Source organism: Sphaerodactylus townsendi, linkage group LG02 (assembly GCF_021028975.2).
Source record: "Sphaerodactylus townsendi isolate TG3544 linkage group LG02, MPM_Stown_v2.3, whole genome shotgun sequence".
Lineage (NCBI taxonomy): Eukaryota > Metazoa > Chordata > Lepidosauria > Squamata > Sphaerodactylidae > Sphaerodactylus > Sphaerodactylus townsendi.
The window spans coordinates 692,155-713,967 of NC_059426.1; the positions used below are offsets into that span (position 1 = coordinate 692,155).

A 21,813-nucleotide genomic window follows, 5' to 3' on the forward strand; every position below is an offset into this window, starting at 1 on the left:
GGGGGGGGGGGGGGGTGGGGGGGGGGGGGGGTGGGGGGGGGGGGGGGTGGGGGGGGGGGGGGGTGGGGGGGGGGGGGGGTGGGGGGGGGGGGGGGTGGGGGGGGGGGGGGGTGGGGGGGGGGGGGGGTGGGGGGGGGGGGGGGTGGGGGGGGGGGGGGGTGGGGGGGGGGGGGGGTGGGGGGGGGGGGGGGTGGGGGGGGGGGGGGGTGGGGGGGGGGGGGGGTGGGGGGGGGGGGGGGTGGGGGGGGGGGGGGGTGGGGGGGGGGGGGGGTGGGGGGGGGGGGGGGTGGGGGGGGGGGGGGGTGGGGGGGGGGGGGGGTGGGGGGGGGGGGGGGTGGGGGGGGGGGGGGGTGGGGGGGGGGGGGGGTGGGGGGGGGGGGGGGTGGGGGGGGGGGGGGGTGGGGGGGGGGGGGGGTGGGGGGGGGGGGGGGTGGGGGGGGGGGGGGGTGGGGGGGGGGGGGGGTGGGGGGGGGGGGGGGTGGGGGGGGGGGGGGGTGGGGGGGGGGGGGGGTGGGGGGGGGGGGGGGTGGGGGGGGGGGGGGGTGGGGGGGGGGGGGGGTGGGGGGGGGGGGGGGTGGGGGGGGGGGGGGGTGGGGGGGGGGGGGGGTGGGGGGGGGGGGGGGTGGGGGGGGGGGGGGGTGGGGGGGGGGGGGGGTGGGGGGGGGGGGGGGTGGGGGGGGGGGGGGGTGGGGGGGGGGGGGGGTGGGGGGGGGGGGGGGTGGGGGGGGGGGGGGGTGGGGGGGGGGGGGGGTGGGGGGGGGGGGGGGTGGGGGGGGGGGGGGGTGGGGGGGGGGGGGGGTGGGGGGGGGGGGGGGTGGGGGGGGGGGGGGGTGGGGGGGGGGGGGGGTGGGGGGGGGGGGGGGTGGGGGGGGGGGGGGGTGGGGGGGGGGGGGGGTGGGGGGGGGGGGGGGTGGGGGGGGGGGGGGGTGGGGGGGGGGGGGGGTGGGGGGGGGGGGGGGTGGGGGGGGGGGGGGGTGGGGGGGGGGGGGGGTGGGGGGGGGGGGGGGTGGGGGGGGGGGGGGGTGGGGGGGGGGGGGGGTGGGGGGGGGGGGGGGTGGGGGGGGGGGGGGGTGGGGGGGGGGGGGGGTGGGGGGGGGGGGGGGTGGGGGGGGGGGGGGGTGGGGGGGGGGGGGGGTGGGGGGGGGGGGGGGTGGGGGGGGGGGGGGGTGGGGGGGGGGGGGGGTGGGGGGGGGGGGGGGTGGGGGGGGGGGGGGGTGGGGGGGGGGGGGGGTGGGGGGGGGGGGGGGTGGGGGGGGGGGGGGGTGGGGGGGGGGGGGGGTGGGGGGGGGGGGGGGTGGGGGGGGGGGGGGGTGGGGGGGGGGGGGGGTGGGGGGGGGGGGGGGTGGGGGGGGGGGGGGGTGGGGGGGGGGGGGGGTGGGGGGGGGGGGGGGTGGGGGGGGGGGGGGGTGGGGGGGGGGGGGGGTGGGGGGGGGGGGGGGTGGGGGGGGGGGGGGGTGGGGGGGGGGGGGGGTGGGGGGGGGGGGGGGTGGGGGGGGGGGGGGGTGGGGGGGGGGGGGGGTGGGGGGGGGGGGGGGTGGGGGGGGGGGGGGGTGGGGGGGGGGGGGGGTGGGGGGGGGGGGGGGTGGGGGGGGGGGGGGGTGGGGGGGGGGGGGGGTGGGGGGGGGGGGGGGTGGGGGGGGGGGGGGGTGGGGGGGGGGGGGGGTGGGGGGGGGGGGGGGTGGGGGGGGGGGGGGGTGGGGGGGGGGGGGGGTGGGGGGGGGGGGGGGTGGGGGGGGGGGGGGGTGGGGGGGGGGGGGGGTGGGGGGGGGGGGGGGTGGGGGGGGGGGGGGGTGGGGGGGGGGGGGGGTGGGGGGGGGGGGGGGTGGGGGGGGGGGGGGGTGGGGGGGGGGGGGGGTGGGGGGGGGGGGGGGTGGGGGGGGGGGGGGGTGGGGGGGGGGGGGGGTGGGGGGGGGGGGGGGTGGGGGGGGGGGGGGGTGGGGGGGGGGGGGGGTGGGGGGGGGGGGGGGTGGGGGGGGGGGGGGGTGGGGGGGGGGGGGGGTGGGGGGGGGGGGGGGTGGGGGGGGGGGGGGGTGGGGGGGGGGGGGGGTGGGGGGGGGGGGGGGTGGGGGGGGGGGGGGGTGGGGGGGGGGGGGGGTGGGGGGGGGGGGGGGTGGGGGGGGGGGGGGGTGGGGGGGGGGGGGGGTGGGGGGGGGGGGGGGTGGGGGGGGGGGGGGGTGGGGGGGGGGGGGGGTGGGGGGGGGGGGGGGTGGGGGGGGGGGGGGGTGGGGGGGGGGGGGGGTGGGGGGGGGGGGGGGTGGGGGGGGGGGGGGGTGGGGGGGGGGGGGGGTGGGGGGGGGGGGGGGTGGGGGGGGGGGGGGGTGGGGGGGGGGGGGGGTGGGGGGGGGGGGGGGTGGGGGGGGGGGGGGGTGGGGGGGGGGGGGGGTGGGGGGGGGGGGGGGTGGGGGGGGGGGGGGGTGGGGGGGGGGGGGGGTGGGGGGGGGGGGGGGTGGGGGGGGGGGGGGGTGGGGGGGGGGGGGGGTGGGGGGGGGGGGGGGTGGGGGGGGGGGGGGGTGGGGGGGGGGGGGGGTGGGGGGGGGGGGGGGTGGGGGGGGGGGGGGGTGGGGGGGGGGGGGGGTGGGGGGGGGGGGGGGTGGGGGGGGGGGGGGGTGGGGGGGGGGGGGGGTGGGGGGGGGGGGGGGTGGGGGGGGGGGGGGGTGGGGGGGGGGGGGGGTGGGGGGGGGGGGGGGTGGGGGGGGGGGGGGGTGGGGGGGGGGGGGGGTGGGGGGGGGGGGGGGTGGGGGGGGGGGGGGGTGGGGGGGGGGGGGGGTGGGGGGGGGGGGGGGTGGGGGGGGGGGGGGGTGGGGGGGGGGGGGGGTGGGGGGGGGGGGGGGTGGGGGGGGGGGGGGGTGGGGGGGGGGGGGGGTGGGGGGGGGGGGGGGTGGGGGGGGGGGGGGGTGGGGGGGGGGGGGGGTGGGGGGGGGGGGGGGTGGGGGGGGGGGGGGGTGGGGGGGGGGGGGGGTGGGGGGGGGGGGGGGTGGGGGGGGGGGGGGGTGGGGGGGGGGGGGGGGGGGGGGGGGGGGGGGTGGGGGGGGGGGGGGGTGAGGGGGGGGGGGGGTGGGGGGGGGGAGTGGGGGGTGGGGGGGGGGGGGGGTGGGGGGGGGTGGGGGGGTCTTACATCCAAAAGCCTTTTATTTCTGCTCTTTGGAATTCCTTACACAGGGCTGACAAGAGGCGGAGTACAGGCAGCAAGGCTTGGCAGTTCGGCTTGGCCTGATCCGTGGATCAGGTCAAGTTGAGCCGGTTTGGAGGCACTTGGAGGGCCAAGGGCCCGAGCCCGCCCCTTCCAAACTTTGTGCCATCTGAACTTGCAATAACATTTGAGATTCTTGGATGCGTTTTTATTTTTTGGTGTTTTTTCGCATTTTGGCCTGCAGGGGGCGTATTTTTAGAGATATTGGCACCAAAATTTCAGGGTATCATTGCTCCAGCACATGAAGCCTGCTGGGTTCCATAAAAAACAGCATATTTAAAGCTAGTGACACCAAAGTTTTAGGGTATCTTCAGGAGATCGTCCTGATGACACCCCCCCAAGTTTGGTGAAGTTTGGTTCAGGGGCCCCAAAGTTAATGGACTCCCAAAAGGGGTGCTTCATCCCCCATTGTTTCCAATGGGAGCTAATAGAAGATAGAGGCTGCCCCTTTGATGGTCCTTAACATTCCGCCACTGCCTGCCAGGCAAAGCAAGCCTGTTCCGCTTGGACGGAATAGAAAACGAGAAGGCCAGCCGCATTCCTTTCCAGCCGAAACGGAAGAGCGGGGTTTCTCTGGGACAGGCAGTAGGGCTTGGGGTTGGGTGGGGAGTCCTCTTTCCTATTTGAAAGGGGTTTCTGGCGGGATTTCCCAGTTCTGTCAATAAGTGACTGTTGGCATATCTTTCCCTGAACTGCTGTTTCTGAATTTTGCTCACATTTAAGAATTTTGCTCACATTAAAGTTTTTTTCTTGAACAGACCAGGGATCCTGGCAGAACTCCAACGCCCTTGTCGGCAGAGGAATATGTTGTTCAAGTCTCATGACTGACTTGAAGCCCCTTCCCTGTGAGCATACTAACTTTACCATATATTCTGATCTTCTTTCTTTCCTTTTGGAATACTGACACAGGGGTAATGGGTTCAAACACAAAATGTCTCCCACAAGAGGTGGAGCCAAACACAACATGGCTGCTAACGGAGGTGGAGTCATACACACAGAGGAAGCCCAAGTGCAGGGAAAAGAAAGGTAATGAGAGGGAGGAGACAGAGAGCCAGAGAGAGAACACCTTGGTGGAAGCTGCCCCTGAACAAAGTTATTTGATTCTGCACAGCCAGTCAAACCCCCCATGGCAACCAGAAGCCCTGCTAGCCAAGAGCCCCAGGCGGCGTTTCTAAGGATGCTTGGTGGAAACAGAAAAGTGTCCATGAGTCCCACAGGGCCCACAGAGACCTCTGTTTTGTGAAGTAACAAAAAAACTGAACAAGAACCTACCAGGTCATATGCAGCTAGAACCTTCTTCTGGAAGTCAGTCAGCGTCCCCAAAGGTTCCAGATAAGGAAAGTTGTCTTTCACGTTGAGAACCACCGAGGGGACGTTGTCACTATTCACCAGCCGTGAAGACAGGGTCAAGAGGCATTGCTTCAGACTGGTGATTGGCGGGAGTCCACAGAGCTCTTTAACAGACACGATTGCATTCTGTTGAGGAAAAAGAAACGCATGAGTGCTATACTAGCACAGGAGTGTCCAACTCTGCTGCTTCAGATGTTCATGGAGCAACTGGCCAGGCCAGCGGGGCTGACGGGAATTGAAGTCCATGAACATCTGAAGCGCCAGAGTTGGACCTCTGCACTAGCGGAATATCACGACATAATATGGACCGAGGCATCTCGTGACCAGGAAGTTCAAGGGGGAACCCTCAGCACAGCCCATCCAGCCGAAAAGGGGCAGCAGAACGGGCTGGGAAATCCATGGCCAGCCAGAGGCTTCCCTGGGGATAAATTTAAGCTGCCCGCCTCTTCCGAGGGTTGTTTCCCTTGGTCCACTTGAAGGTTTGCAACCCCAACCTCTTGTACACTAAAGTAATTTCAAAAAATGTACAGTTGTTCATATTTGAAAACCTTTCTCTCCTGGTTTTCTCTACAGCTGGAAGGAGGAGGAGGAGGAGTTTGGATTTATATCCCCCCTTTCTCTCCTGTAAGAAGACTCAAAGGGGCTGACAATCTCCTTTCCCTTCCCACCGTCTCCCACAACAAACACCCTGCGTGGTGGGTGGGGCTGAGAGAGCTTTGAAGAACTGTGACTAGCCCAAGGTCACCCAGTTGGCATGTGTTGGAGTGCACAAGCTAAGCTGGTTCACCACAGTGCCACAGTTCAAGTGGCAGAGCGGGGAATCAAATTCAGTTCTCCAGATTAGAATGCACCTGCTCTTAACTACTACACCATGCTGGCATGGTATAGTGCATGATAACCATAAAAGTCATCACAATATTTGTATTTTGAAAACAGAGAGAGAAAAAGAAAACAGAAACAGAATGCAGCTTAGTTTTAAAACACAGAATAGCCCACTATCAATAGCATGTGATATCATGCAGGACAAAGACAAAATCAGAGTTAATCTTCTATATATATAAAAATCTAACAGTGTGTTCGTCCCTGATGGTCTCCCTCAGAAGCTGCTGGACGGATCGCCCCCAAATTTTCACAGGACGTCCCTCCCTGTTGCTGGCAGGTACTCAGACCTTCAAATCACCGAAAGTCCATACCTGAGCCAGGTAAAACGTCTTTTTCCTGGCGCACCAGGCCATGAAGCTGCCTCTGTTTAACTGTCACCCTTAGAATGTCCGTGCAGCCTGTCTGTCTGTGGCCTGAGGGCTTGGGATGAGGGCTTAGGATGTTCCCACAGATGGGCAGAGATGAGCAGTGAAAACAGTAAATAGGTAATAGGTAATACGAGTGGAAGTGAAACACATACCCACTTTGCCATGTGAGACGTCAGGTGGGGTTCCCCCCCACACACATGCAGGTAACTTTCACTCTCTGTGCCTCACCCACTGCTACCACACAATACACATACCCTCATAAACATCCAGCTCATCCTCACACACCTCACTCTGCCCTCCCTCACATCCAACCACCACTTACCCACTTCCTCACCCATATTCGCCACAGCTCTCTTTTACTAAAAGCGAGCTGGAGTTTGCCTTTTTCTTCTAAGAAAATCCGCGGGGTGGGGGGCGAACCAACACTACTGGCTCCGCTTCTTTTGCACATGGCCCTTTAAGGACCCAGGGAGCTGGCCTCGATCTGAGCGTCTCACCACCCTCCTCTGCTGCCTGACTGGGATAGCCTGCTTGCCCCAGTTCTGCCTTACCAACCCAGGACTGTGCGAGTCAACCAGCCTCATGGACAGCAGGATTCGCACTCTGCACAGTTCAGTTGTGGAATGGGAAGGGTTACCTTATAGTAAAAAAACAAGACAGCACCATATAACGATGTGAATTGAAAAGGGAAAGAGGGATTCCATTTGACACCCCCCCCAAAGGCTATGCTGGGGATCACTGGACCTGCATGGACATCTGTGTGGGTTGCGAACTGTGATGAGAAGGACAATTGCCACAGCAACGCATGGCTGGGCCCGCTAGTTTTTATATAATTGGGTAACACACTAATTGTTGCAACAAACCCTCAACCAACAGGTGTGTGGGACTCTCTCCTGGGTGCTCATTGGTGGAAGGTTAGATGTTGCAGCACCATTCCCCCACCCAAGAGCAGCACCGGGCCGCTCTCTCTCCCGTTCCCCCCACCAACAACTGGCCCTTCCCCCACCCTTCTTCCCCGACACTGAAGCCGCCCCACTGCGACAGCTACGGCAGCCCGCACTCTCCCCATGCACACAGCAAAGCTGCCCCTTTGCCCTGCATGCCCTTCCCCACACCCGACACCAAAGCCGGCCTGGGAACCGGAGCCACGGCAGCCTGCACTCTCTGGCTGCACCTGGCCACAACTGGCCCTTTCCTCTGGCCATCCTTCCCCCTCCCCCCTCCCCCCGCCAAAGCCAGCTACAGCGCTAGAGCCCCCGCTCTCCTGCTGCACCCGGCAACAGTTGGCCCTTTCCCCTGAAGCGCTGCCGACCGACCTGCTCTCTCTCCCGGCCCCGCCAAGCTCTACGTGTCTTTACTCCTTTTACTCCTAGTTTGACAATGAGCTTGGAAAGCCCCAACAACTGAACCTTGAACGCCATCAAAGGTGATGGAGCAAGGCAAGAACAGCTGACAGCCGCGGCACCCCCACCCAAAAGACCCTGCTTTTCGTCATTTTTCTGACTTCAGAGAGCTGAAGCAATCGAGGAAGTGCCCCGTCCAGACGATCTTAACAAACTGGCATCATCATGGAGGAAAAGGCTGGTCTTTCGCATTCCATGTTACACATTGTTACTGCCCAAGACATTTCTGCATTTCTGTCTGGGGCTCTACATGGCTTTCCAACATGATAAAGGTGATGTGGGCGGAGGCTTTGCCACATACCTTACAATACCTGCACGGGAGCCCCAGCTACACCTGAATGCTTTTCAAGGGCAATGATCCCTTGTTAAAAGGACCTTTATGGGATTTCCAAAAGAATGGGATTTCAGAAAGAATCTTAGTAGTATCTTAAAGTCTCACAGAAAGAGCTATTACATTTGATTTTAACAGCATTTACACACACGAAAGTGTCAATAGAGCTGCTATGGGAAGTAATATATCTTTTTATGAGCCTATAAAAGCACTGAAATATTTATTTCTTCTATATCCTGAATTTCTTTGTGAACTGTTCAATGCTAGAGTTACAGCTTTAAAAAAAACTGAAGAGGAAATCATGATATGCTCAGATGGGTGTTTTTAAATCAATATTGTTAATTTATGCAACCACCAAGAGCAACAGAGAGCAGCCCAAGGGCACCTTTTGACTGGGGGCCTTTTTCTCACTGTCATTTTCCTCACCTTGAAGTTTCTATTTCTTTAAAGTTCCACAGGTGTTTTACACTCTCTAGTGAAATGGCAGAAGAATAAAGCTAGTTTATTTCCCTGCTGATTGAAGCAGCAGTCCCTCGAAAAAACCAAACTGTCCCACTTGACAGGTTGGAAGGGGAATGCTCAAAGACCCAGAATTATGGCGACAGAGTATTCTTAGTCTTCTGATTCTCTGAGCATTCTGGATAATCCAGTGCCAAATCACAAAGCTTCCACTGTAACTGGATAAACAGGGAGGGGGTTCTGGCAGCTTTTGGCCCTCGCAGATGCTTAAAAATCCATTTCAAGGATTACAGAGCCAGGTATTGAATTCTAGACTAGTCCAGGGTAGTTTGTTGTTTTCTTAATTGGTTGGTTTACTTATATTGTCTCTTCAACTTTGCTCTAGTCAGCGGCTTGAGATCCCTCCAGGGAGAAAAGCGAGAGACAAACATTTAAATAAAGGAATAAAACCAAAGGGTGGTGTTTGAGGTGTCCAAAGGTATTCCACTTGATGGCAACGAACTGGGCATAAATCCCTGTTTACAATTCAATGATCAAAATTAGTTAATTTGCATAAGATTGCTTGAGAAAAGGGCATTTGTGGGCACTTGTAGTGCTGCCGTGCAAGCTGATAGCCAGAAAGGGGGGAACATTTCTGCCGGCCCCACGAGTCATTCCTTGATATCACAGACCGTTCAGACTCATGAAGCAGAGCAGCGGTAAGACGGACAATGCTTTTAATTCAAGGGCTTTGATATCAACAGGGTTTGCCGAACACGTGACATCAATCTTTCCCCCTCCCAAATTAAGTGTGCCTAACATCAGACAATGCCTTCCTTCAAATCTGGGTAACAACAGCCCAGCTGTGAGATTGTGTACCTGGCACAGGCTTCACAAAGAACTTGCAAATGCCACATCCTAATTTCATCAGCTCGCCCTGCACCGTTTCTCCCAAATGTTAATTTGATCTTAAAACTCCTGTCCAGCTATTAAGGGCCGTCAATCTTCCACATTTTCTTTGTTTAAACATTCCAACCTCATCCAGACTTGGAATGTCCCTGGTCTTCATTTCACCAGCACAGCCCAAAACTCACCAAGTCTTAGTCGCTCCCAGGCCTTAATCCAACCGAGCCTTTCTCCGCAGCATTGTCCGTGCCTAGGAACAAAACTTTGCTTTGTTCCAGGAGGGTCGTCCCTCTTATCATAGCCAGAGGGTCAGTTTTTCCTATAACTCAGGGGTCCCCAAACTACGGCCCGGGGGCCAAATGTGGCCCCCTGAAGGCATTTATCCGGCCCGCCAGGCATGGTGGCGATGGCTCCATTCATGTGTAGTGGGGGCTCGAGGAAGAGGAGGAACCGGCCCCAACGGCTGCTGATTGCAATTACATGATGGCACCCCCAAATCTCCATGCATTTTCTGACCCAGAGTTGGAAACCTTACACGTGGCAACTCCTGTTCCGCCCTTCCCTCTCGGCTACTCCATGTGTTGCTCTCAGGCTTTCTGTTCCACCTCACTTGGCGAATCACTCGCTGGCTGCTAGGGAGGAAAGAACCCCGGAAGATACCTAATCCTGGGTTAGATGGAATGCTTCATTGGGAAAGTTCTGCTTTTTTTTTACAGCCTCCCCAACAATATTTGGAGCCCACCCTGTACTTGACATACTTTGTCACTGTTCTAAAAATAGACCATGACAGAAAGGCTGAAAGGTGAAATCAAACATTTTACAATCATTTGTGCATAGGAATTTGTTCATAGTTTTTTTTAGTCCGGCCCTCCAACAGTCTGAGGGACAGTGACTGTTTAAAAAGTTTGGGGACCTCTGCTATAACTAGACCAGCTCGTCATTTCATGTGAGCAGTGGGGGCAGTTGTTCTCTTGCTCCCTTGGACCTCTTCTGGATCTGTAAATATTGCCCTCCCCACAATGCTCTCTTCTATTCCCTCTATCAGTCACCTCTCTCTGTATACTCATGTGTGTTATGCGTTTGCAACTTGCATGTGTATTTTCATTATTTTTGAGCAGCAGTGGCATAGTGGTTCAGAGCAGGTGTACTCCAATCTGGAGGAACTGGATTTGATTCCCTGCTCTGCCGCTTGAGCTGTGGAGCTGTGGTGAACCAGATTGGCTTGTGCACTCCAACACATGCCAGCTGAGTGACTTTGGGCTAGTCACAGTTCTTCGGAGCTCTCTCAGCCCCACCTACCTCACAGGATGTTTGTTGTGGCGGGGGGGGTGGGGGAGGAAGGAAAGGAGGCTCCTTTGAGTCTCCTTACAGGAGAGAAAGGGGGGATATAAATCCAACTCTTCTTCTTTAATGAAATTATTTTCTCCTTAATTCTGGGTTTTAAGTGGATTTCTTTGGGAAATGACCTCTGTATGAATTGGTGAGGACCTCATTACCTGCCTTGTGCATTGCAGGTCTGTTCCCAGCTAATTCCCCCAACTAAAAGAGATCAGACCAGACTAATTTGGGTAATAGCACTCAGTTCTCTCAAATCTTCTTCCTGGTTGGTGGAGGGGAAGAAACAAAGGAATGTGACAAATTCCTGTTTGAATGTATCGCTTGGGCTGGTATACATCACCATGGTCCCTTCCGCACAAGCAGAATAATGCACTTTCAACCTGTCCGGGGTCGGAAGGGAGGCCCCTCCCCGAACTTGTTCAAGGGCCATCCCTAGCCTCAGAAACCCCGCTGACCTTACCTCAATGAGGGAGAGCCTCAGGGCATGACCAGACAGATGCTGGGCAGAAAGAGCCCCCAGAGACCAACGCCTCTGTGGAAGGACCGCCAGAGGCCAGAGCAGCTCCGAATCTGAGCAGCCCACCGGCTCACCAGCCTAGGGCCCCTCCGCTGGCTCCAGGAGCCCGGGCAGCCTGGCACTGGATGCCGGAGGACGGGCCGCAGTCAGAGCAGGGAACGCCCCAGGAGGCTCCCCGCTGCTTGTCAGCCCCAGTTCCGGTGCGGCGAGAGGGGCGGAGCCAGGGAACCCGCCCGGGCACAGGAAAGGCTGAGAAGATGGGAGAAGGGAAAGAGGGGGCGGGGAGAGCGAGGTAGCAACGAAGGGGGCCACCCACGTGCTGGAGAGCCAGCCTGAGATTGGGGCAGAGGGAGGAAGGGTTAAAGGGGGGTCCGTCGTGTGTGAAGGAGAGGAAGGTGGACAGGGAGTCAGGGCAACATTCAGAGGGAGAAAGAGTAGAGGGAAAGGAGCTTCGGGAGGGAAGGATAATGGTGGAAGACTTGGCGAGGAGGGACTGGGGTTAGGAATAGGTACCTGCCTTTGTTATCTTGTGAACTCAGAAGCTATTGAGGGCAACACAGCCCCCTGAGACCAGGGCCCAGGACAGGAGCAACATCATGCAGGAAAGGGAAGGAAGGACGGTACAAGCCCCAGCAGGGGGTGCGACGGAGGAGATTCGCCACACAATCCATTTACTGCGTGGAACAGCAAAACCCACTGGCAAGCAATAGTGAAAGTGGACTGAAAGGGCCTTATTCTGCATGCGCGGAAGCAGCCTACGGGGCACACGTGAACAGTCCGTGAGAACATGATGCCATCAGGACTTCAGCACAAGGGTTCTGCAGGCTGTGCTTAAACATTCAGAGGTGCTGTGAGGTACAGCACCTTGAAATTTTATTTGCAAAAGGAATATTTCACCCTTTGCCATCGGGTGTTGCATTTTAGTGGCCTAAAATATAATTCATCACTCTAAAACTGAATTCAGTTCTTAAATACAGTGAAGGAAGGGGGGAGTCACAGCTTTTGTTACCTGCATGTTGTCTCTCATGTCAGTTGCCTCTCCTAACGGCTGGACGGCCAGTTTGAAGATGTCGTCTATAACCTTAAAGCCAGTGTTCCGCAGCATGCTATAGTCTCTTGTTTTTTTCCCTATTCTAACCCCCAGACTACGCTTCTGAGCCTTCCCTCCACCACTTCGGTTAGTTATCGCAATGTGTACAAAAAGGGTGACATGCTCCATGATGTCTCCCACAAAGGAACGCAAAGGAACATGCCGATAGCCTGGCTGTAGGCATTCCAGTGGAATGGTATATTGGCCAATGAACTCATCACCAATATAATCGTCATCCAACACAACAAAACGGATCATGGCAAGTTCTGGCAGATTTATCTGGAACTCAAAGCTCTCGTCAAAAATAGGGTTATCACTGTTTTGCTGAACTGTTTTAGTTCTCTGCTCGGCACAGTCTGCAGGAATCCCATGGACCTCTATGCACACATAAGGATCTATGACATCCCCCTTGGCACAGGCACCTTTGGGCTTTGGAAAGTTCTGACCACTGATGATTTTGATGTGTAAAACTTGAGGAAAAGCCCCTGGAACTATGCCTTTCGTATTGGCGCTGAAGTATGAAACCTCTTCCCGCATAACAGAAGGTCTAAGGACATAACCACATCCCCCATTTTGTAAAAACCATCCCGTATATAAATCCATCATCGGCCCTGGAGTTTGATAGTTCATTGCTACTATTTGGCAGCCACAGTTCCAAAAGTCTTGTGGGTTTAAGTTACTGGAATCTATTCTCATGGCACTAGGGTATATTCTAGACAGAAATTTCTTGTTGTAGTTCACAAAGTCCTCTGGATACTCATTTGAAATCTTACTGGCCTCTGATTCACTGAAGGAGCAGATTTCCCAATAGTTCTGACTTTTCATGGAGCTCTCAAAATCTGCGAACTTGACAGATTTGCATATGGATACCATATCAGAGAGCCCTTTGCATAGCCAGGTCATCTTTGGTTCTCCCATGGATTCTTCGGACATTCTTCGAGAAATTTCAGCTTCTTCGTCCTCATCGGTAACCTCGCCCTCCAGCAAATCCTGGCCATATGGCAATTTCTTCCCTTTAATTATGATCTTCATTTTTAATTTCTCTGGAGATGGGAGGTATGCTTCCGAGGATAATGGAATATCTGTGTAGAGTTTATTTCCAAATACTTTCTTCATCTGCTGAACCATGACCTTCTGTTGTTGTATAGAGCAGTGGTTTCCCAAGCAGAGAATGAGCGGGTACTCTGAAGAAACAAAGGCTAATTTGTTGATTACCTCAATGACATAGCAAAAGGCAAGAGGGGATGTCATGCTATTTCGGTTGCAAATTATGGGCTCGTTATCAGGACCATCACAAACATCCAGCTCAATGCTCCTACAGCTCATCTTCAATGCTCTGACATAACCATTGATATCTGCTGGTCCTCGTACTTGGTCTTCTACTAGATAGGTATTGTGAGATGCATTGATGTAGTAATGTGACAAAGGCTGTGTCATGTCTTGGACAACCTTTTGGTGCTCAGGATCAAAGATGTCACATTCTGGGGACAGCAAATATTGGGTAAACCCATCAATTGCAAGAAAACCTTTCAACTGTCCTTCCTCAGAGAACTCATACCTGTGAATTATATCCAGACACATTTCCTCAGTTGTGTGCATAACTCCTTGCTCACCCTCTAAAAAAAGCATGAGGTCATTCGCATCTAGGTATTCTTTGTTTTTAGAGATCTGCACAAGCAAAAAATATACTTCTGGTCTTGTGCAAAGTTCAGTGTACGCTTCACAAAACTCCTCCTTCGTTACCCGGGTTGTTAGCTTCTCTTTGCTCCTTTGGATCTCCTTAAACTTTAACTGGATCTTTGCCTCTTTTAAGGCAGGGTTCAGTCGTTTTATTAATTCTACTGCGGTCTCTTCCAACATGATCCCATTACCATCAACATCGGCCTCTTCAAATACAGATCCAAGCCATGCAAACCGAGGAGTGTTCTGACTACCTTCTATCAAATCCAACGCTTGTTTGCTACGAGAAACCAGGTACCTCAAACCTGACACCCAAATGTTGGCCACATCTGCCGAATTGGCAACCAAGTCCAGTGAGTCATAATTCTCCCCATGAATTATAGAGAAGGCACAGTCTTCGGAAATTTGATCTGCAAGGCCATTATTCCTGAACGTTTCAGTGTTTTTGCCTAACCGGATCTCTTTCACAGCAGAAATATCAAGTTTAGCCTTGTCAATATCTTTCTTAGACGGTTCCCAGCGAAGAGCCTGCAAGTCGGGATCAAGAGTAAAAAACCTGTTATAAATACGGGAGCTTGGTCGAACTTTCTTAAGTTCACAACCAGCCTGCATGAAGCTGATGCAGTCGCTCGCGCTGCTGATCTTCTTCTCGGATGGCATGCTGCTGAAGGACACTGTCTTCTTTCGCCCACATTTTTGGTTTGCTGGGTCCTGTGAAGAAGCAAATTAGAAAAAAAAATTAATACTTTCTGAGAAGTGACACAGAAGCAAAATATAAAACAAATGCGTCACTTAAGAAACGGATTAAGTAAATTCAATGATTGCTAATTTGTACAAATCTATTCACACAACAATTACTCTGAAACTACTGGTACCTGTAGAGGTAACTGGACATTTATTGCAACCAAACAATCATAAGAATATAAGAAAGAGCCTGCTGGATCAGACCAGAGTCCATCTAGTCCAGCTCTCTGCTACTCGCAGTGGCCCACCAGGTGCCTTTGGGAGCTCACGTGCAGGATGTGAAAGCAAAGGCCTTCTGCGGCTGCTGCTCCCGAGCACCTGGACTGTTAAGGCATTTGCAATCTCAGATCAAGGAGGATCAAGATTGGTAGCCATACATCGACTTCTCCTCCATAAATCTGTCCAAGCCCTTTTTAAAGCTATCCAGGCTAGTGGCCATCACCACCTCCTGTGGCAGCATATTCCAAACACCAATCACACGTTGTGTGAAGAAGTGTTTCCTTTTATTAGTCCTAATTCTTCCCCCCAGCATTTTCAATGGATGCCCCCTGGTTCTAGTATTGTGAGAAAGAGAGAAAAATTTCTCTCTGTCAACATTTTCTACCCCATGCATCATTTTATAGACTTCCATCCTATCCCCCCTCAGACGTCTCCTCTCCACCAACAAATTCTTAAGCAAAGACAATTAAAACAAATATCTCCGTTTTAACTCTGCCCTCAGTCATGAATTATACAGTGGAAAACTCTGCCACATTATAAATGCTTTTGAAAAATATAGGTTTGCATCCACCCCACTTGGCAAGTCTGGAGCCCCGACCAAGCTCAGAATCTCTTCTTCAACGCACGAGGCTCATCCACCAAAGGGAGAAGGCTGAGTAAGTGGGAGGAAGGTTTCACGGGGTTAAGAAAAGCAGAGTTGCGAACTCTCAGTTGGGAAATTCCTGCCAATTTGGGGATTTCTTTTTTGGGGGCGGGGTACACTCCATCCTCCAGAGCAGCCATTTCTTCCAGGGAAAAGAAACAGTCTGTAGTCTGGCGATCAGTTGTATTTTCATACCACTTAGCAGAGCGTATTTATTGTGAGTTGCTGTTCTCACCTCTATGGGGGTACTCAAAGTGACACATGAGACCAAAAGCACATCACAGGAATGCTAGAATCAATGCCTTGTAGGAAATAAACAAAGATAAAATCAAGCATACAAGAACCGAGGTGTGATTAGAAAAGCCTCAACTAGAGACTCAACAATCACCAGTAAAGTTGCCCTGGAAAATAAATAAACGTATCTATTCGGTGCGACAGAAGGTCCCAAGAGGAAGAGGCCCTGTGGGGCGCCATCAATGGGGCCTCCCAAAAAAGTGGGGATGCAGCTGAGAAAACCCGACAGCATAACTTGTTGACTATCACTTGCTGTCCTTTTTTAATGAAATTTATTAGGCATTTCTTACCACTTCATTTTTCCCCTCAGGGTGAAAATCGGAGGGGGGGGGGGGTTCAGTGCGAAAAAGAGTATCTCACTCTGAGAGCTCCTGCCTCAGGGCCAGCTGCTTACTTAGACCTCAGGGCCAACAGAAAAGGGACTTTGCAGAGTCAGAAAAGAATACAGGAAAAGGGACAGAAACAAGGGCAGGTCCTAGACTGGAAAGATGTGGAGAGCTTTTCCCCCCAGTCTCTCTGCATGTGCCCAGACTCCTTGCAGATAACTCTTCCCTATTCCCCAGCCTCCTCCGCTCCTAAATCATCTCACCACTCTGAGCGTGTCCATCTCGTAGGAGAGACAGAAGGATCCGTCTGTGTCTCAGAACCTGGAATTTAGTCCCCCGGGCAACACGGATGGACAAAACAGTAAATCAGTCCTGCCGTTCCTATTGGCTAAGCAGTCAGAACGTTGGGCAAGCTGACCAGTGAGCCAGATACAGAATCTTCATTATTCAACAAGAATCCGTCCCATTCGCTGCTCTTGGGCCTGGGCCCCTCAGCCCATAGCTTGAGATGATCTGCTGCTGATCTTTGCTAGGTGCCAACTGTGCACGAGGCAAGAGCAGGGAGCTCACCCTCACCCCCGAGCTGTCCTCCTGGAGCCTAAAAAAACACTGGTGGCTTTCTGATGCCTTAGGGGAGGCAGGCCACATGAAACACCTGCCCAAAACTGAGTGACTCCTCCTCGTGAGGAGGTGGATATGGGGCTTCCTAGCACCACCATGCCGAATCTGACAAGAAGCAAAACATAACTTTGTACTTTTCTATTTTTAGAATTTTCCCATTTCAAAGACGTTTTCTGCTTTCTACCTTTTTAAGGGTCATTTTCCTTTGTTTTCCTTTCTAGAGAGAGCCAACGTGATGTATTGATTAAAGTGTCACACGAGGACCTGGGAAACCCAGGCGTGAGTCCCTGCCCTGCCACGGAAGATTGCTGGGCTGCCTTGGGCCAGTCTCACACTTTTAGCCTCCACTTTAGCAAGGGTGTGGATGGGAGACCTCCAAAGTACGTCGGGTCCTATTGCAGACGAAGGCCATTGGCAAACCACATCCGAACACCTCTTGCCTAGAAAACCACCATAAATCAGCTGTGACTGGACACACACAAAAACCAAAAACTGTGCCTACGGTCTCGCCATTCCCACTAAGTCCTGAGGCCGTCTTCGCGCCATCAAAATGTGTTCCTTTGCTCCCTGTGCTCTTCAAATAGGAAGCTTAGGTTGTGGTGTGTAGGAACCACCCAGGAAGAACAAGTGCAGGGGAAGGAAGCCCACAAAAGGGGATGAGCGGATGGGCTGTGAGGGTCCATCAAGAGACCCCAGGAGGAGAAGTGGGTCACTGCCCCATTAGGAGAGTATGTCCAGGAATGCCAGAGTCAGGGCGAAGCTGGCTGGCGCACGTTGCTGCAGAGCGAGGCGAAGGCATGCCTTGGGGTTGAGCATTCACACAAAATGGAGGACAGGGGGTGGGCACCTCAGGAGGAGAGGAGAGGCTCCTTAAGCTGGTGCTGCAGAGTGTCCAGGAGGTGGTCCAAGAGTGTGAGGAACTCTGCCTGAGAATGTGGAAGAGAACAGTTGGAAATGAGGCTAACCCCTTCACCTTTAACTGTGAAGGACCAGTGCTTTACATCTGGACTTGCCAATTAAGGTGCCAGGATCACCAGAAGGATTGCATCTCTTTATCCTGATGGAACCCCACAGCTGAAGGCCTCTGCCCTGTCTGCACCACCACCACCACCACCCCGCTCTGCGCAGGGGCCCTTCTCAGGTGGGATTTGAGGCTTTAGAAAAGACGCACTGTCTGCAAGTGCTGGAAGAAACAGTCCAGCCATTCCTAGAATCTGCGGAACCTCCCTTTCTTCCTCCTCTGCGTAAAGTACTAACGTCAAGCATATTCCTTGGAGCGATGGGAGTTGGGAATGCCTCTTATAGCTGTAGTGAAAACAGAAGATTGAATGTTGACATGTACTATTCTGTATTTCATCTCTGACCCCCAACTCAATCGCCAAGGGAAAAACACACTGGCATGGGGCATCAGATATTATGAGGACACTTGAAGTAGCTGGGGCCTGTCTCCCGCCTGAGTTCGGCATCAGTGGGTTGGAGCCAAGCTCACACCTGCACTGGCCATCCTCTGCGGCCTGAGGGCCCTTTCTGTTTTCTATGGCTCTGCTTGTCACTAGTGATGTATGCATATCCCCTCCCTCCCCCCATTTCCTGGAGAAGGGAGTGAGCTCTATCGCTGTCCTTGAGTTGGAACACATAACAATACTGTCTTCACACTATCCTTTTCTTACAGAGGCGTTCCTCCCATTGGGCAAAGTGGGCAGCTGCCCAGGGCGCCACCTTGTGGTGGGCGACAAAATTGCATGTTCGTTTGTGGGGGATTTTGTATTTTCAGTGTTTTTCCCGTTTGTGGCCTGCAGGGGGTGCAGTGTTTAGGCTAGCAGCACCAAAATTTCAAAGATTCTTCAGGACACTCTCCTGAAGATATGACCCGGGTTTGGTGAGGTTTGGTTTACGGAGTCCAAAGTTATGGACTCCCAAAGGGAGTGCCCCCATCCCCCATTGTTTCCAATAGGAGCTAATAGGAGATGGGGGCTACACCTTTGAGGGTCCATAATTTTGGACCCCCTGAACCAAATTACACCAAACCGGGGTGGTATCATCAGGAGAGTCTCATGAAGATACTCTGAAATTTTGGTGCTGCTATCTTAATAATTGCACCCCTGACAACAGGCACCCCCTAAATTTCCCCAGATTCTCTTTTTAAGTCCACTCCCTTCCTGCCAATGCTTGTTTTCTTTCTTTCTTTTATTCTCTCAATGCCTATTATTATTATTATTATTATTATTATTATTATTATTATTATTATTATTATTATTATTATTATTATTATTATTATTATTATTATTATTAAATCCACCCCTTCAGCATGGATTTAAAGGGAGAATCTGAGGTCCCCAGTTTAAACATTGGAAGTGATGCTGTTTCAGGGTGGGGGAGAATCAACCCCAAAATAGCATCACTTTCAATGTTGTTTAAACTGGGGACCCCAGATTCTCCCTTTAAGGTGGATTTAAAAGGAGAATCTGGGCTCCCTAGTTTAAACACCACTGAAAATGATGCTGTTTGGGGGTGGATTCCAGCATCACTTGTTTAAACTAGGGAGCCCAGATTCTCCTTTTAAATCCACCTTAAAGGGAGAATCTGGGGTCCCCAGTTTAAATAACATTGAAAGTGATGCTGTTTCCCCCGATTGGGGGGACTGGATACAACACCATAAAATGTTTTCATAGCAGCAATAAAACATTTTGAAAGCATTCTGAAAATGTTTTCCAAAAATTATTTCTGCTGTGTGGCATGGCCCATTGCTGTGTTCAGATTTGTGAGTTGGGGGGTGTTCTATAATGTGATGGTGACTTTGAAAACCATTGTTTGGTCACGGTGGGGAGGGTGGCCGCCCATGGGGGGGACTTCAAACTCAGGTTTTGCACAGAGCTCCAGTTTGCCCAGATACGCCTCTGTTTTCTTATGCAGGCTATTGTGAGGACCGGTGGGAGGGGGGAGATCCCAAGTGGGCAATGTTTGGAGATTTTTTTTGCTGCAAACGTTTGAGCATCAGCTCTGATTTTCTGCAGCTCAGGTCCTGACACAGTTCAATAAAGCTCTTGAACCCTTCCTGAGTCTCCGTTATTGACTGGAGTAGGAGACCCTTCATTCCATTCCTGAACCCCATTTTGAAAGTTTTTGGGTGACTGCCTCCGTTGGAGATCTCCATGAACCTACCCATTATGGAGATAGCAGACCAGGTGCTCAGAAGCAGCAGCAGCAGCAGAAGGCCATTGCTTTCACCTCCTGCATGTGAGCTCCCAAAGGCACCTGGTGGGCCATTGTGAGTAGCAGAATGCTGGACTAGATGGACTCTGGTCTGATCCAGCAGGCTAGTTCTTATGTTCTTATGTGTTTCGGTGTAGGGCGAAGACCTTCCTCTTCACCCAGACATGTGATTGGCCTTCCTGGAAACTCCCTTTACAGCTGCTGGTGCAATTTTTATTTTATTTTTAACCTTTGTAAGCAGCCTAGAGACTCTGGAAGTATGAGGCGGGATATAAATATATTAGATAAATGCGGGGGGAGAGAGAGAGAGATTGGGAAGTTGCAAAATACACTGGAATGCAACATTTATGGTTTTCTAGTACAGATGCTGTGCTAGCAGCCATGTAAAAGGCAAGCATGCGCCTGTTCTCCAGGGCCATGCATTTCATGTGTCCAATATTTTCTTTCATTCTCTGAAGTATTTTTGATGTGGCCTTCTGCTCCAAAAACCAGTCCACGGTGCCATTGTTAGCACGGGGTAAGAGTAAGCTAATAAGCTTGAGCCGACAAGGAATAATTAAATAAATAATTTTTATTCCAAACCCTCAGAGGGTCTGCTTTAGAAGCAGAGGAGTCACCCTGAGTATACAAAAGTCACAGTTCTTATAGGATAAAGACAGCTGATGCATCATACATGTTGCAAAACCAAACCCTGTCAATTCATGACGTTTCAGTATTCCCACCATTGTTAATCATGGCGATACATTGTTAAATAGCATTCTTAAGAATATAGTTTCTCACATGGCTTGACTCTCTTTCTTTGCTTTAATTCTGCTTGGTCAGTTATTTTCCTCTACACACACACTTTCTCAGCTCATTGCTAAGTGAAAGTATCTTTTCTTTAGAATGTGGGAAGAGACAATAGGGGCTGTTTTGGAAAGCAAAGTGTCTTTTGCGATTTCTGAGCAATAATTCTTAATACTAAAATGTCTTCAAGAAAACTTGCTTAAGTTTTATATATATATACTTCAGTTGAAATAATCATTTAAATGCTTTATTTCTATTTTCTATTTTCTGGGTCTGTGCTTTTAGATATGCTTTAGTTCAGGGGTAGGGAACCTGCGGCTCTCCAGATGTTCAGGAACTACAATTCCCATCAGCCTCTGTCAGCATGGCCAATTGGCCATGCTGGTAGGGGCTGATGGGAATTGTAGTTCCTGAACATCTGGAGAGCCGCAGGTTCCCTACCCCTGGCCTAAGCTAAGAAGAGCCTGCTGAATTAGCTGCACTCATTGACGAGGCAGGAAGACACTGGGGCTAAGATGGCCACGACCAACTACAGGAAGTGACCAAAAGCCTCTTCCTGCCTCGTTGATGAGTTTTGCTGAATAACACACAAGACGGCCCCCACCATCCAGGAGAATGAGCAAACCGGGGCGGGGTGTTTGTGTCCGACTTACTTTCAGTCACCTGCGTGCTACAAACAGGGGGGGAGGCATGCGGATGGCCGACAAGAAAGAGAAAAAGACCCCTAAAAAAATACGCAAATTTTTACAAGGCAATTTATGTTCACAGATGCAAACTTATATGTAATGTCTATAATTTAAACTCAAAAAATCAGGGGGTCTCCACTGTACACATTACATCCTCAAATAGTTTAATTCAAGTTATCTGCTTCTCTACTTTTCCCTTGGTTCTAAATATTCAAAACAAGTCCAATACCTATAAGAGTTTTAAGGCAACATGCCCCTTCTGTGAGTAATCCCTTCGGCATCTTTTAAAATGTACCTGTGCCCATTCTTAGAGCCAATGCACTTCACTCAGCAACATCTGCACTGCACTCAACGATGCCCCTCTCTTTGCCCCTGGCAACGCGGGGGAGAGGCATTCCTGCCATGCCTAAATACGTTAAAAACAAGCCTACAAGCAATGAACGTTTCAGCCTCTAAGCAACCCTTCTGGCTGTCCTGTTGCAGTTCAAGAGCCACTGAAGACACGGAGGACCTGAAATAGCCTCCGGCTGAAGCCTTCCTGGGAGGGCGTTTTCTGTCCTTTACAAGATTGCAGTAATGACAGCAAAATATCTAAAAGGCCTTTGATCAAAACAGGATGAGTTCTCTTCACCACCAACGACCTTTCCCCACTCAAGAGTCTGAAGCAGGTGAGCGCTGTCGATTAGAGCTTGAAGAAAGGAAACACAGTCGAGAACATCAGAAGACATTGTCTACTGAACAGCATAACTGACTGCATCAAGGATGGTGAATTTATTTAGCACGTTTTT

General features: G+C 53.9%; 1 protein-coding gene across 1 annotated transcript in view; it reads right to left on the bottom strand.

Annotated features, from left to right (window-relative positions):
- PLCL1 (phospholipase C like 1 (inactive)) overlaps positions 1 to 21,813 on the bottom strand; it is a 207,419-nt gene that overhangs the window by 44,517 nt on the left and 141,089 nt on the right. The window contains exons 2-3 of the mRNA XM_048485250.1: positions 11,733 to 14,204; positions 4,463 to 4,666 (exon numbers count right to left, since the gene is read on the bottom strand). Coding sequence (XP_048341207.1) covers positions 4,463 to 4,666; positions 11,733 to 14,204 — 2,676 coding nt within the window. The remainder of the gene's footprint in view (positions 1 to 4,462; positions 4,667 to 11,732; positions 14,205 to 21,813) is intronic.